A 15,860-nucleotide genomic window follows, 5' to 3' on the forward strand; every position below is an offset into this window, starting at 1 on the left:
ACACCATCCCAACCGTGACGCACAGGGGTGGCAGCATCATGCTGTGGGGTTGCTTTGCTGCAGGAGGGACTGGTGCACTTCACAAAATAGATGGCATCATAAGGAAGGAAAATTATGTGGATATATTGAAGCAACATCTCAAGACACCAGTCAGGAAGTTAAACCTTGGTCGCAAATGGGTCTTCCAAATGGACAATGACCCCAAGCATACTTCCAAAGTTGTGGCAAAATGGCTTAAGGACAACAAAGTCAAGGTATTGGAGTGGCCATCACAAAGCCTTGACCTCAATCCTACAGAAAATGTGTGGGCAGAACTGAAAAGCGTGTGCGAGCAAGGAGGCCTACAAACCTGACTCAGTTACACCAGCTCTGTCAGGAGGAATGGGCCAAAATTCACCCAATTTATTGTGGGAAGCTTGTGGAAGGCTATCCGAAATGTTTGACCCAAGTTAAACAATTTAAAGGCAATGCTACCAAATACTAATTGAGTGTATGTAAACATCTGACCCACTGGGAATGTGATGAAAGAAATAAAAGCTGAAATAAATCATTCTCTCTACTATTATTCTGACATTTCACATTCTTAAAATAAAGTGGTGATCCTAGCTGACCTAAGACAGGGAATTTGTACTAGGATTAAATGTCAGGAATTGTGAAAAACTGAGTTTAAATGTATTTTACTAAGGTGTATGTAAACTTCCGACTTCAATTGTAGCTAAATCGGTTGCCTAGCATCAAATATCTTAAGAAGATTAGTAAGAAGCTATTTGAGAAGTTCGAAAGAAAATCATTAAATCTGAATATATTGTTGAGGAATTGCACTTACAAACTATCTTATGAACTTCTTATTTTTTTCCTTAAGAAGCTTCTTACGTTTTTGTGTAAGAAGTGTTTTTGTTTTGCCCAGGGCCCAGATTCTTAAGATGTTTGTTGCTAAGCAACCGTTTTAGCTATCTATCTATCTAGCAATGGCAATCATGTTAGCATATTTCTTACTGAGATTACTGTTCTAAAACATGTTCTTGGGTTTAAAATAATCAATACTGAAACTTTCAGATGAAGTTTGTGAGTGAATTAAACATGTTCAATTGCTTTTATGAGCTTTTTCTCTCACTGCCCTGAGTTTAAGACAAAGGTTTAGCTATCTTGGAATTAAGAACATTTCCAAGTACTTTATTTTCAAGAATCTAATTTCATCTTAACTTTTTGCTTAAGGAGAAACATAAGAAATAGCGCAATAAAATTTCCAATAACCTTTTTGAGGAATAGCAACTTGCTTAACTTTCTTCTTAAATCTATAGTTAAGGAAAAAATGGCAGTTAAGAAGAAATTTCTTCTTAAGAAGGTTTTGTGAATCTGGGCCCAGGTCCTTTACCCAGCTGATATCATTGCTAACATACAGTAAATACCATAGCTTACTTTACCTTACATAAACCCATGTTACAGCAAACCAAATAAGGTAATGGCAGTGACTAGAGGCACAGGGAGTTGTTTGCGTCACTCCCTCTTTGGATTGGCATGGTTTCCAATAAGCAATCCAAGAAATTGATATGCCTTTATGATTTCCTTATCTGAATTGGTTATATAAATTTTGAATGTAATATGGTGCGCCATCAGCTGTTTAGAACTGATTTTTTTCTTCTTCTTCTAATTCAACAAGGAAATTGTCCCTTAATCAGGACCCCATTTGTTTCATATAATTTCTGTTTAGTGAATAAATAATTACTATTTTACAATCATCGGCAAACAATACTTGTTCCGGGGCACCACAGGGTTCAATTGTCAGTCCGGTGTAGTTTGTTGTAGCTCGGTGAGAAAATACAAAGTGCTTTTTGAATAGAACTGATTGTAGGAAACAAATGTCTTATTATTTTTCAGCTAATGACTGTCGGTGTGTGTGAGGTGATGCACACATCTTATTCAGTGGTGTAAAGTACTTAAGTAAAAAAACTTTAAAGTACTACTTAAGTAGTTTTTTGGGGTATCTGTACTTTACTCTTTATATTTTTGACTACTTTTACATTTACTTCACCACATTCCTAAAGAAAATAATGTACTTTTTACTCCATACATTTTCCCTGACACCCAAAAGTACTCATTACATTTTGACATGAAAATGGTCCAATTCACACACTTATCAAGAGAACATCCCTGGTCATCCCTACTGCCTCTGATCTGGCGCTCACTAAACACAAATGCTTCATTTGTAAATTATGTCTGAGTGTTGGAGTGTTCCCCTGGCTATCCGCCAATAAATAAAACAAAGAAAATGGTGCCGTCTGGTTTGCTTATTATAAGGAATTTGAAATTGTTTATACTTTTACTTTTGATACTTAAGTACATTTTAGCAATTCCATTTACTTTTGAGACTTACGTATATTTAAAACCAAATACTTTTAGACTTTTACTCAAGTAGTATTTTACTGGGTAACTTTCACTTTTACTTGAGTCATTTTCTATTAAGGTATCTCTACTTTTACTCAAGTATGACAATTTAGTACTTTTTCCACCACTGGTCTTATTGAACTAGAGGGAATTCCTTGACTAACCATTATCAGTGTGATGCAGGTGTGGGGTCCGGTGGGGTCAATCTCCAAGTACTGTATAAGATGACTATCTCAGTGATTTAGTACTTTATTACTGTCGTAAGATGGCGCCGATAGACATGGTCGCCATGTTCATGGAGCCATCGGCGCCATCTAACGACAGCAACATCCACTAAATATGTGTATGCAACCAATAACATTTGATTTGATTTAGTATCAATACAGAAACCAGACCAGTGTCTACTGCCATTAACACACAGGTCCAAAGAGCACTACTATAGCGTCATAAGAGCTCCTAGCTCATAAACCTTATCTAACATGTTCTGTAATTCAATTTGTAGATTTTGAAATTCATTATTTAGGTGTTTTCACAATTACTGGTTAGCTTCTGGAAGCAGGCCCAGAATTGAAGGGCGTATTGGTCCAAACGCACTAGGAGAGTGAGTGGGTAGGAGCCGACTTTGCTCCGGTCTTCTTGAGCAGTCAGTCTGCAGCATGACAGATCAAAGTCAAAGTGCCATAAAGGAGATGTGTCAGGGCCAGGAGTGTCAGCCGTTTCCTTGTTCCTTGTGCTATCCTGGTAGGATTATGTTAACATCATCTAACAAACATATGAGCCCCACAACTACTGTACAGGACTAAAGAACTGGGATATCAATGAGGACCATCACCTGAGTTGCTACGAGTAAGTTGGCCGATATGTGTTTTTGTGGTATTTTTTGTGGGGTTATGAAATGTGGCAATAGTCATTACCCACTGGGCACAGATGTCAATTCAACATCTATTCCACATTGGTTCAATGTCATTTAATTGAAATGACGTGAAAACAATGTTGCTTCAACCAGTGTGTGCCCAGTGGGTAAACTGAACGGTTTAGAGTAACGATGTGCAGTCATTTCAGTCGTCCTTCTAGAAGGCGATAGAAGGCCTTCAGTTCTGTATTGTTGGTCATGTATAGTATGTTGTTTGAATGGATGATTGTAGATATTGAGCACCATTGTCACCATATAATCACCATTGGAATCTTTTCTTACAAAATTGAGATCACAGGCATTGAGATCACAGTATCTCCTGGTGATGTTATAATCCACAGATATTTATTTAGAAAATGCATGACTTGTGTCTCTCTTGTTTCTTGAATTTAGGAAATAGGAGGGTTCTATCATGGTGATGTTAAGAAAGGTAAGCTCCTCAATATGATCTATGTTGACTATTTGATCAATGTATCCCGAATGCCGTGCTTTGGTTATAAAGGTTTTTGAAATAGAATACTGTTACGTGATCAGCACTTCCATTGCCTAGTCATTCCAACTCCTTTGGGCATGACTATGACCATAGGAGATGGCTATACAGCGCAAACAAATTTGATACCAGAATAGGAATTGTCTCTGACATTATGTCTGAATGTGATCGATCTAGGGTTTGGGGACAATGCCATTGCCATTCAATTCAGGAAATGTCTTGAAATGGAAAAATCCCTAGTCCGGTATCAAATCTGTTTGCACTGTATAGTCATCTGCTATGGTCATTGTCATGCCTGAAGGAGTTGGCAAGACAGCATAAACAGATCTGGGCCATAAAATACCTATGTTGAATTGTAAGCTTTAGCACACTGGCAATCTTAGATGCTCCACAAACAATTTATTGGATCTTACACAATGAACCTAAGGTCACCAGTGTGATGGAGTTTCTTGCAATAGGTGTGTGCACGCTATCCTTTCTTTAATTGAATAACAAGCTTTTGAATGTAAGGGTGAAAGCTGCGTCCTTTCAAATGTATGGCCCTGACCCACTGAGCTTCTTGCTCCCAGGGTGAGTGGGTGTGGGTGGACTCTGGTATCGGGGTGCCCATCGGCGCCCGGGTCAAAGTGACCGACACTGGACACCATCTGCTGGTGGACGATGAAGGAAAGGTGACCGTGGCACTTCATTATACTTGTATTGTATTGAATTGTGTGTCTGTTTTTTTATGTACTGTTGGTCTCAAATTAGCTCAAGATCTAAGTCAATCACTTTAGGGAATAATCTATGGAACTACTATCTAATTTACAAGTTACATACTCTAGAACAGTGATTGTCAACTGGGGGGTCTAGAACGTTAACAACATTTGTTTATCATTGTCTTTTTACTGTACCTTTCCATTCTGCACTGCTACTCTAGAACGTTGTTTATCATACTTCCATGGACAATGATCTTGCATTCTGCACTGCTACTCTAGAACGTTGTTTGTCATACTTCCATGGACAATGATCTTGCATTCTGCACTGCTACTCTAGAACGTTGTTTATCATACTTCCATGGACAATGATCTTGCATTCTGCACTGCTACTCTAGAACGTTGTTTATCATACTTCCATGGACAATGATCTTGCATTCTGCACTGCTAATCTAGAACGTTGTTTATCATACTTCCATGGACAATGATCTTGCATTCTGCACTGCTAATCTAGAACGTTGTTTGTCATACTTCCATGGACAATGATCTTTCATTCTGCACTGCTACTCTAGAATGTTGTTTATCATACTTCCATGGACAATTAAAAACAAAAACAACGTTTTCAGACCTTCAGACCACACAAAGTGACGTCATGTAACTGAAGATGTCTAACAAATCCAATATTGATGTCAATGGGTCAATCTGTACCTAAAGTTCTGTGTATTTTCCCTGGAACATTCCCAGGAATACAAGCTCTCCCAGAAGGAGGAGGACTCCATCAGGGTGATGCACCCCACCTCGGTGGAGGGGGTGGATGACATGATCCGCCTGGGGGACCTCAACGAGGCCGGGCTCCTCAGGAACCTGCTGGTCCGACACAGGCAAGGCGTCATCTATGTGAGTCCCCTATTGTACTACACTACCCATAATGCTTGGTGTAAGATAAAAGGTTTGGTCTTGATGTTCTGAATCTTTTGAAGCTAACATATTGGTGTAACCCATCTCCGTACCAACACACCCATCACCGCTCCTACACATGCTTGCTGTACATTCAGACCCTTTCTATGCTATGGATGTTGGACTATTTTGTTTATGTTGAAAACAAGCAGAAGAAATATGAAAAATGTATGAAAGACGTTCACAGAATTATTGATGTGGTGCCCCCCAAAAAAGTGGGCTGCACAAGCCTAAACCTCTGTTAATGTCTTGTGCCCAGACCTACATAGGTTCTGTGCTGGTGGCAGTCAACCCTTACCAGGAGCTTCCTATCTACACAGCCGACCAGGTGAGGCTGTACCACGGGCGTAGGCTGGGCGAGCTGCCCCCGCACGTCTTTGCCATCGCAGATACCTGCTACTTCAACATGCGCCGCCACAACCGAAACCAGTGCTGTATCATCAGGTTAGACTGGCAGCATTCCACTTGTCAGACACCCAAGTCATTCCGTTGAGCATTAGGAAACCAAAGCAGAATATGTTTGAAGATGCTGTTTGGAGGGGTTCAGTCCTACTTTTTACATTGACATTTACACTGGATTTACACCTGAAATCCAAGAACTGATGGACTGTCTCTCTCTTTTTTCTGTCAGTGGGGAGTCTGGTGCAGGGAAGACTGAGAATACCAAGCTGGTCCTTCAGTTCCTGGCTGCAGTAAGTGGACAGCATTCCTGGATAGAGCAGCAGATATTGGAGGCGAACCCTATACTAGAAGGTAGGCTCTTTACTGATTAAGATATTTTTCTCTACGGTACGTCTATCTTCCTCTCTCTTTGTCTCTCTCTCCTCTCTCTCTCTCTCCTCTCTCTCTCTCTCTCTCTCTCTTTCTCTCTCTCTCTCTCTCCCTCTCTCTCTCTCTCTCTCTCTCTCTCTCTCTCTCTCTCTCTCTCTCTCTCTCTCTCTCTCTCTCTCTGTCTCTCTCTCTGTGTCTCTCTTTGTCTCTCTCTCTCTCTGTGTGTCTCTCTCTCTCTCTCTCTCTTTGTCTCTCTCTCTCTCTCTCTCTCACACGGACACACGTACACACATACATGTCTATGAGAGTAAGAGGGATCTGTGTTTCTACACATGCACACACACTATCGTAATTGTTGTTACTCATGACAACCTTCCTATTCCTGCATCCCCCCAGCATTTGGGAATGCCAAAACAATTCGCAATGACAACTCCAGTCGCTTTGGGAAATACGTGGAAATCTTCTTCAACAAAGATGGCGTCATCGAAGGGGCTCGCCTGGAACAGTACTTACTGGAGAAGTCTCGTGTCTGCCATCAGGTGGGGCAGCAAAGGCAGTATCTTTTAATTAAGCAATAAGGCCCGGGGGGTATATGGCCAATATACCACGGCTAAGGGCTGTTCTAAAGCACGACGCAACGCGGAGTGCCTGGACACAGCCCTTAGCTGTGGTATATTGGCCATATCTCACAAACTCCTGAGGTGCCTTATTGCTATTATAAACTGTTTACCAACGTAAATCGAGCAGTAAAAATAAGTGTTTTGTCATACCCGTGGTATACGGTCTGATATACCACGGCTGTCAGCGAATCAGCATTCAGGGCTCGAACCACCCAGTTTATAATAACATGCAGAACATGACGAAATGTCATAGCTAATTGCTTCATAAAGTGAATTGATTCCAAAACCATCTCAACTATCTCTGGTAAACAACAGGTTTGTCTAATTTAAGTCTAATTTACGTGTGTTCGTACTTGGAAGAGGACAAAATCCATTGTAGGCAAAAAGGTTTAATTAATGAGATTTTGATATATTGATATATGTAACACTACTGTTAATTTTTACTAATGAACCCTAGGCCATGGAGGAGCGGAACTACCACATATTCTACTGCATGTTAGCGGGGGTGACAACAGAACAGAAAACAAATCTGTGTTTGGGAGATGCCTCTGAATTCAGCTACCTCAAGAGGGTAATAGCACTAGACTGCTAAAACATTACCACTTACTCCCATTTATACATCTACCTCATTAATACATTACATTTTTACTGGGTACAACTAAGTAATTGTCCACTGGGCACAGACGTCAGTTCAACGTCTAGTTTTAATTTACAGTACCTTCAGAAAGTATTCATACCCCTTGACTTATTCCACATTTTGTTGTGTTACAGCCTGAATTCAAAATGGATTAAATTGTTGTTGTTTTTCTTACCCATCTACACACAATACTCCATATTGACAAAGTGAAAATATGTTTTTAGAAATGTGTATTGAAAATGAAATACAGAAATATCTCAATAACATAAATATTCACACCTCTGAGTCAATACATGTTAGAATCACCTCTGGCAGCGATTACAGCTTTGAGTCTTTCTGGGTAAGTCTCTAAGAGCTTTGCACACCTGGATTGTACAATATTTGCATATTATTATTTTAAACATTCTTCAAACTTTGTTGATCATTACAAGACAGCCATCTTCAAGTCTTGCCATAGATTTTCAAGCTGATTTAAGTCAAAACTGTAACTAGGCCACTCAGGAACTTTTAATGTCGTCTTGGTAAGCAACTCCAGTTTATATTTGGCCTTGTGTTTTAGGTTGTTGTCCTGCTGAAAGGTGAATTTGTCTCCCAGTGTCTGTTGGAAAGCAGACTGAACCAGGTTTTCCTCTAGGATTTTGCCTGTGCTTAGCTCTATTCCGTTTCTTTTTATTTAAAAAAACTCCCTAGACCTTGCCGATGACAAGCATACCCATAACATGATGCAGCCACCACCATGCTTGAAATTATGAAGAGTGGTAGTGATGTGGTTTGTTGGATTTGCCCCTAACATAACTCTTTGTGTTCAAGACATAAAGTTAATTTCTTAGCCACATTTTTTGCATTGCTTTATTGCAAACAGGATGCATGTTTTGGAATACTTTTCTTCTGTACAGGCTTCCTTCTTTTCGCTCTGTCATTTAGCTTAGTATTGTGGAGTAACTACAATGTTGTTGACATCCATTAAACTCTGTAACTGTTTTAAAGTCACCAGTGGCCTCATGGTGGAATTCCTGAGCGGATTCCTTCCTCTCCAGCAACTGAGTTAGGATAGACGCCTGTATCTTTGTAGTGACTGTGTGTATTGATACACCATCCAAAATGTAATTAATAACTTTATACCCATCTACCAATAGGTGACCTTCTTTGCGAGGCATTGGAAAACCTCCCTGGTTTTTGTGGTTGAATCTGTGTTTGAAATTCCCTTCTCGACTGAGGGACCTTACAGATAATTGTATGTGTGGGGTACAGAGATGAGGTAGTCATTCAAACATCATGTTAAACACTATTATTGCCCACAGAGTGAGTCCGTGCAACCTATTATGTGACTTGTTAAGCATATTTTTACTCCTGAACTTATTTAGGCTTGCCATAACAAAGGGGTTGAATAGTTATTGACTCAAGAAATGTCAGCTTTTATTTTTAATTAATTTGTAAAAAATTATAAAAACATAATTCTACTTTGACATTGTGGGGTATTGTGTGTATGCCAGTGACACACAATAATAATAATAATATAATATGCCATTTAGCAGACGCTTTTATCCAAAGCGACTTACAGTCATGCGTGCATACATTTTTGTGTATGGGTGGTCCCGGGGATCGAACCCACTACCTTGGCGTTACAAGCGCCGTGCTCTACCAGTTGAGCTACAGAGGACCAATCTCAACTTAATCCATTTTAAATTCAGGCTGTAACACAACAAAATGTGGAATAAGTCAAGGGAATTGAATACTTTTTGAAGGCAACTGTATAACCTTAGACCCTGTGTTCTATAGGGTGACTGTATTGTCTGCGATGGACGTGACGATGCTAAGGACTACACCCGTATCCGCACGGCCCTGAAGATCCTCACCTTTACCGAGACCCACTGCTGGGAGATCCTCAAGCTGCTTTCTGCACTACTCCACTTGGGCAATGTCAGCTTTGAAGGTGGGGTCCTCTCTGGGTCTATGACCTGATGTCTGAGTGTATGTTCTTGGGGAATATGACCTGGGCATTGTCATCACCCAATCCCCTCCAACCCAAATGGCCACATTTCTTGAGATCCTGAAATACTTGAATGTTGAGGTGTTTTTGTTGTTGTTAGTTTATTTTTAATGTGAAAGCTCTGATTGACCAAGTTTTCTTTTGTTTATTTGCCTTACAGCCTCCATCTTGGATAACATGGAGAGCTCTGATGTCAGTTCATCGGATCACTTTACAATTGCAGCCAAATTGCTGGAGGTAGGCATGTTTGTTTGGCAATTACATGTTTTGCTGGTATGTTTTGTGATAACATATTATGAATATACAGTACAATTTATATGTTATACATATATATATATATATATATATATATATCTGTATGTTCCTTACAGGTGCAGCCTGTATCTCTGGGTGTGAGCCTGACCTACCGCTCCTTCATGACCAACAGAGAGCGAGTGTCCAAACCCCTCAGCTCTGAACAGGCAGCCGACTGCAGGGACGCCTTCGTTAAGGTAATGATGCCACACCTGTTTGAAGGTGCCAAGGCACGATATAAAGTAGGCTACCTCCTGAAACAAGAGGGAAGACAACAGTCATTCACCAAGGCACATAGGCCTGAATCCTTCCTTAAGATCCGTGGGCGAATGGACGTAACTCAAGTCTTCCATTGACATCAGTGCATGATTTACTTGATTGTTGAGTTAAGCGCTCTAGGATTTGGTCCATATTCTATATTCCATATTCTATATTCCATATTCTGTATTCTATATTCTGTATTCCATATTCTATAGGGTATGTGTGTTGTTTGTGTCATGATTTCATCAGGCAATATATGGCAAACTATTTATCTGGATCGTTGGGAGAATCAACAGTGCCATCCATAAAACTCCCACCAACGGTCCCAAATACGTCCGTAACTCCATTGGCTTGCTGGACATCTTTGGGTTTGAGAACTTTGCCTCAAACAGGTATTCCAGTCAATATCAAATACTAATTTCCCTTTTGTTTGTGACAGTCAACATGCAGATAGTTTAATACAACCTTGTATGCCCTTCATGCTCTCTCCCTGATGCTATGTAACCAACCGGTCAATAACACAACCCTTTTCCCCATGCTTTTTCACAGCTTTGAACAGCTGTGCATCAACTTTGCCAATGAGCAGCTGCAGCAGTTCTTTGTGCGTCATGTGTTCAAGCTGGAGCAGGAGGAGTACACTAAGGAGGACATCGTCTGGAAGAACATCACCTTCAACGACAACACACATACCCTTGATCTCCTGGCTGGGAAGCCCCTCAATGTGTTGGCCCTGATTGATGAGGAGAGCCACTTTCCCAAGGTAAACAATCTCAAATTCCTCTAATAAACCATGCTGTGGAGGCAGTCTGAATTGGTGAGGTTTGTGACCTTGAATGTTTCTTCCAGGGCACAGATGTCACCATGTTGAACAAGATGAACCAGGTTCATGCCAAGGACAACATTTACATTCCATCTAAGAACACCCACGACATGGAGTTTGGGATCCGCCATTTTGCTGGGGTTGTTCGCTATGACTCAAGAGGTAACCAGAAGACAAAGGGATCACATAAAATATTAGTTGATTTGCTGAAACACGAATACGACCAATCAGATATATCATCACAGTGTATTTTAGTCACCATTTGATCCTGTATGTTTTTCATTCAGGATTCCTGGAGAAGAACAGAGATACTCTCAGCTCTGACATTATCAAGTTGATTGACACAACCACCAACAAGCTGCTGAGACAGATCTTTGAGACGGAGTTCAGTGCTAATGTAGTGAAGAACCCTGCCAGCAACAACAGGATCGTTATGACACCCAAGAGCTCTCTACGGGTTTGTAGCTGCTGTTGCTATTAGGATTCTGAACATCTAACTCCCATTAGCTACACTGAACAAAAATATAAAATGCAACATGCAACTATTTCAATTGCTGGGATCTTTTATTTCAGCTCATGAAACATTGGACCAACACTTAACGTGTTGCATTTATATTTTTGTTCAGTATATATTCACCAAAAACAAAAGCTATGGGTTTCCTTATTTCATGTAGATTAGCAGCATTATGAATTATTCATACATTATCTATCCATTTTTCATCAAGTAATCTGTTCTTTGGTAACACCCAATGGTTAGATTTGGGGTCATCTAAAAAGTATTGCACTGTGGGAATTCCAGTTTCTCCACATGGCTTTCCCACAGATATAGTCACTGCCAACGGTCCAAAATTCCACACAGTTCACATTGTGATATTTCTCCGCAAAGGCGGCCCAGACGGACGGCAGGAAACAGGTGTCTACGCTGAGCGGTCAGTTCCGCCAGTCCCTGGACTCCCTCATGAAGGCCCTGTCCATCTGCCAGCCCCACTTCATCCGTTGCTTCAAGCCCAACGACAACAAGAAGTCCATGGTGAATAAGGCAGCCATTTGTAGTACTGGGCCAGATACAGCGAGACATGATTCATTGTTTTTATGGTGCAATGTCACAATCGGTGGAGATCAAACTCACACAAAACAGAAACAATGTGATTAGGTAGAATGGCAGTTTCACACCATAAAATTTTTAAAGTCCCCATTTTCCATACTACAGTGCACTCGACTCTACTAGAACAAGCTTATGAATGTCTATGTCTTCCTCAGGTTTTTGACAGAGACCTGTGCATACGTCAGCTGCGGTATTCTGGAATGATTGATACCATCAGAATCCGGAAACTGGGATATCCAATCCGTCACACGTTCAAGCAGTTTCTGCAGCGGTACAGAGTGCTCCTGAAGACAACCGTCTGTGACCCCAAAACTGTAAGACATTATTATTTAGAATATGATGAAGATGATGATAATGACGATGATATTTGTTAGCATTCAAAGCTCCAAAGTTGTCATTGCTTTTAGTTTTGTGGTTATGGTTCCCAATATCCTCCTCCCTCTCCTAACCCAGGAGTCAGCATCAGCCTGCTGTAATGCCATCTGCAAGGCCGTGATCACAGGACAGGACGACTGGAAGATCGGCACGACTAAGATCTTCCTAAAGGTGCAGTTAAACCTAGATTTTCTAGTCTAAACGATTCTAAGCCATAATGTGGACGCCACTGAGCCGGCGAGGGATATGGCGTGAAAATGTACTTCAATGCAGGGATGGAAGATGATGCTGTACTCCTAGTTATCCCATTATCCAAACTGACAAATGGAGAAGATTGAAATACTGCTCGTTTTTAATTAAATTGCCCTTTTTCGTCTTTATGCTAGGCTAGCGAGACTAAACCAAAGGCTAGCAGAGACTAAACCAAAGGCTAGCGAGACTAAACCAAAGGCTAGCGAGACTAAACCAAAGGCTAGCGAGACTAAACCAAAGGCTAGCAGAGACTAAACCAAAGGCTAGCGAGACTAAACCAAAGGCTAGCGAGACTAAACCAAAGGCTAGCAGAGACTAAACCAAAGGCTAGCGAGACTAAACCAAAGGCTAGCGAGACTAAACCAAAGGCTAGCGAGACTAAACCAAAGGCTAGCAGAGACTAAACCAAAGGCTAGCGAGACTAAACCAAAGGCTAGCGAGACTAAAGCGAGACTAAACCAAAGGCTAGCGAGACTAAACCAAAGGCTAGCAGAGACTAAACCAAAGGCTAGCAGAGACTAAACCAAAGGCTAGCGAGACTAATCCAAAGGCTAGCAGAGACTAAACCAAAGGCTAGCGAGACTAAACCAAAGGCTAGCAGAGACTAAACCAAAGGCTAGCAGAGACTAAACCAAAGGCTAGCAGAGACTAAACCAAAGGCTAGCAGAGACTAAACCAAAGGCTAGCAGAAACGAAACCAAAGGCTAGCGAGACTAAACCAAAGGCTAGCAGAGACTAAACCAAAGGCTAGCGAGACTAAACCAAAGGCTAGCAGAGACTAAACCAAAGGCTAGCAGAGACTAAACCAAAGGCTAGCAGAAACCAAAGGCTAGCGAGACTAAACCAAAGGCTAGCAGAGACTAAACCAAAGGCTAGCAGAGACTAAACCAAAGGCTAGCAGAGACTAAACCAAAGGCTAGCAGAGACTAAACCAAAGGCTAGCGAGACTAAACCAAAGGCTAGCGAGACTAAACCAAAGGCTAGCAGAGACTAAACCAAAGGCTAGCAGAGACTAAACCAAAGGCTAGCGAGACTAAACCAAAGGCTAGCAGAGACTAAACCAAAGGCTAGCAGAGACTAAACCAAAGGCTAGCGAGACTAAACCAAAGGCTAGCGAGACTAAACCAAAGGCTAGCGAGACTAAACCAAAGGCTAGCAGAGACTAAACCAAAGGCTAGCGAGACTAAACCAAAGGCTAGCAGAGACTAAACCAAAGGCTAGCAGAGACTAAACCAAAGGCTAGCAGAGACTAAACCAAAGGCTAGCAGAGACTAGCAGTATTTCAATCTTCTCCATATGTCAGTCCCTGAATTGAGGCACGTTTTCAAGCCATATCCCTCGCCGGCTCAGTGGTGTCCACATTATGGCTTAGCAGGTTTTAGCTAAGATATACCCCACCACACTAGACAACCACAAACATTGGTAATGTTGTAACAGCAATGATGTAATCCCAAATGTCACTTAAAGCAATTTGAATATGTTACAATGATGTTGGTCTCCCTTTTTGAAAAGGTTCACATTAATCCTCTATAACCTGTCTCCACCCTCTTCCCATTCAGGATGCCCATGACTCCCTACTGGAGCGGGAGAGAGAGCGAGAGCTCAACAGGAAAGCCCTCATCATCCAGAGGGTCATTCTTGGCCACAGAGACAGGTAGGGGAGGAACACTGAGACACACAGCTTTTTTATTTTATTTATTTAACCAGGTAAGCCAGTTGAGAACAAGTTCTCATTTACAACTGCGACCTGGCCAAGATAAAGCAAAGCAGTGCGATAAAAACAGAGTTACATATGGGGTAAAACAAAACATACAGTCAATAACACAATAGAAAATCTATATACAGTGTGTTCAAATGTAGTAAGTTATGGAGGTAAGGCAATAAATAGGCCATAGTGCAAAATAATTACAATTTAGTATTAACACTGGAATGATAGATGTGCAGAAGATGATGTGCAAATAGAGATACTGGGGTGCAAATTAGCAAAATAAATAACAATATGAGGATGAGGTAGTTGGGTGGGCTAATTACAGATGGGCTGTGTACAGGTGCAGTGATCGGTAAGCTGCTCTGACAACTGATGCTTAAAGTTAGTGAGGGAGATAAGTGTCTCCAGCTTCAGAGATTTTTGCAGTTCGTTCCAGTCATTAGCAACAGAGAACTAGAAGGAATGGCGGCCAAAGGAGTTGTTGGCTTTGGGGATGACCAGTGAGATATACCTGCTGGAGCGCATACTACGGGTGGGTGTTGCTATGGTGACCAATGAGCTAAGATAAGGCAGGGATTTGCCTAGCAGTGATTTATAGATGACCTGGAGCCAGTGGGTTTGGCGACGAATATGTAGTGAGGGCCAGCCAAGGAGAGCGTACAGGTCACAATGGTGGGTAGTATATGGGGCTTTGGTGACAAAACGGATGACACTGTGATAGACTACATCCAATTTGCTGAGTTGAGTGTTGGAGGCTATTTTGTAAATGACATTGCCGAAGTCAAGGATCGGTAGGATAGTCAGTTTTACAAGGGCATGTTTGGCAGCATGAGTGAAGGAGGCTTTGTTGCGAAATAGGAAGCTGATTCTAGATTTAACTTTGGATTGGAGATGCTTAATGTGAGTCTGGAAGGAGAGTTTACGGTCTAACGAGACACCTAGGTATTTGTAGTTGTCCACATATTCTAAGTCAGACCCGCCGAGAGTAGTGATTCTAGTCGGGCAGGCGGGTGCAAGCAGCGTTCGATTGAAGAGCATGCATTTAGTTTTACTAGCGTTTAAGAGCAGTTGGAGGCTACGGAAGGAGTGTTGTATGGCATTGAAGCTTGTTTGGAGGTTTGTTAACACAGTGTCCAATGAAGGGCCAGATGTATACAAAATGGTGTCGTCTGCGTAGAGGTGGATCTGAGAGTCACCAACAGCAAGAGCGACATCATTGATATACACAGAGAATAGAGTCGGCCCGAGAATTGAACCCTGTGGCACCCCCATAGAGACTGCCAGAGGTCCAGACAACAGGCCCTCCGATTTGACACATTGAACTCTATCTGAGAAGTAGTTGGTGAACCAAGCGATGCAGTCATTTTGAGAAACCAAGGCTATTTAGTCTGCCAATTAGAATGCGGTGATTGACAGAGTCGAAAGCCTTGGCCAGGTCGATGAAGACGGCTGCACAGTACTGTCTTTTATCGATCGCGGTTATAATATCGTTTAGGACCTTTAGCGTGGCTGAGGTGCACCCATGACCAGCTCGGAAACCAGATTGCATAGCGGAGAAGGTACGGTGGGATTCGAAATGGTCGGTGA

The 15,860-nt window shown here is 41.6% G+C and overlaps 1 protein-coding gene across 1 annotated transcript in view; it reads left to right on the plus strand.

Moving 5' to 3' along the window:
* Window positions 1-2,807: 2,807 nt before the first annotated feature.
* The window catches only part of myo7bb (myosin VIIBb), a 34,158-nt gene continuing 21,105 nt past the window's right edge, over window positions 2,808-15,860 (plus strand). Inside the window, exons 1-19 of the mRNA XM_041895711.1 lie at window positions 2,808-3,231; window positions 3,692-3,728; window positions 4,358-4,459; window positions 5,228-5,380; window positions 5,700-5,884; window positions 6,072-6,193; window positions 6,608-6,750; window positions 7,289-7,402; window positions 9,248-9,401; window positions 9,619-9,695; window positions 9,830-9,949; window positions 10,263-10,405; window positions 10,563-10,773; window positions 10,860-10,995; window positions 11,121-11,290; window positions 11,720-11,863; window positions 12,094-12,252; window positions 12,392-12,484; window positions 14,125-14,219. Of these exons, the coding sequence (XP_041751645.1) occupies window positions 3,711-3,728; window positions 4,358-4,459; window positions 5,228-5,380; window positions 5,700-5,884; window positions 6,072-6,193; window positions 6,608-6,750; window positions 7,289-7,402; window positions 9,248-9,401; window positions 9,619-9,695; window positions 9,830-9,949; window positions 10,263-10,405; window positions 10,563-10,773; window positions 10,860-10,995; window positions 11,121-11,290; window positions 11,720-11,863; window positions 12,094-12,252; window positions 12,392-12,484; window positions 14,125-14,219 (2,339 nt within the window). The 5' untranslated portion in view covers window positions 2,808-3,231; window positions 3,692-3,710. The remainder of the gene's footprint in view (window positions 3,232-3,691; window positions 3,729-4,357; window positions 4,460-5,227; window positions 5,381-5,699; window positions 5,885-6,071; window positions 6,194-6,607; window positions 6,751-7,288; window positions 7,403-9,247; window positions 9,402-9,618; window positions 9,696-9,829; window positions 9,950-10,262; window positions 10,406-10,562; window positions 10,774-10,859; window positions 10,996-11,120; window positions 11,291-11,719; window positions 11,864-12,093; window positions 12,253-12,391; window positions 12,485-14,124; window positions 14,220-15,860) is intronic.

Source organism: Coregonus clupeaformis, chromosome 14, assembly GCF_020615455.1.
Source record: "Coregonus clupeaformis isolate EN_2021a chromosome 14, ASM2061545v1, whole genome shotgun sequence".
NCBI lineage: Eukaryota > Metazoa > Chordata > Actinopteri > Salmoniformes > Salmonidae > Coregonus > Coregonus clupeaformis.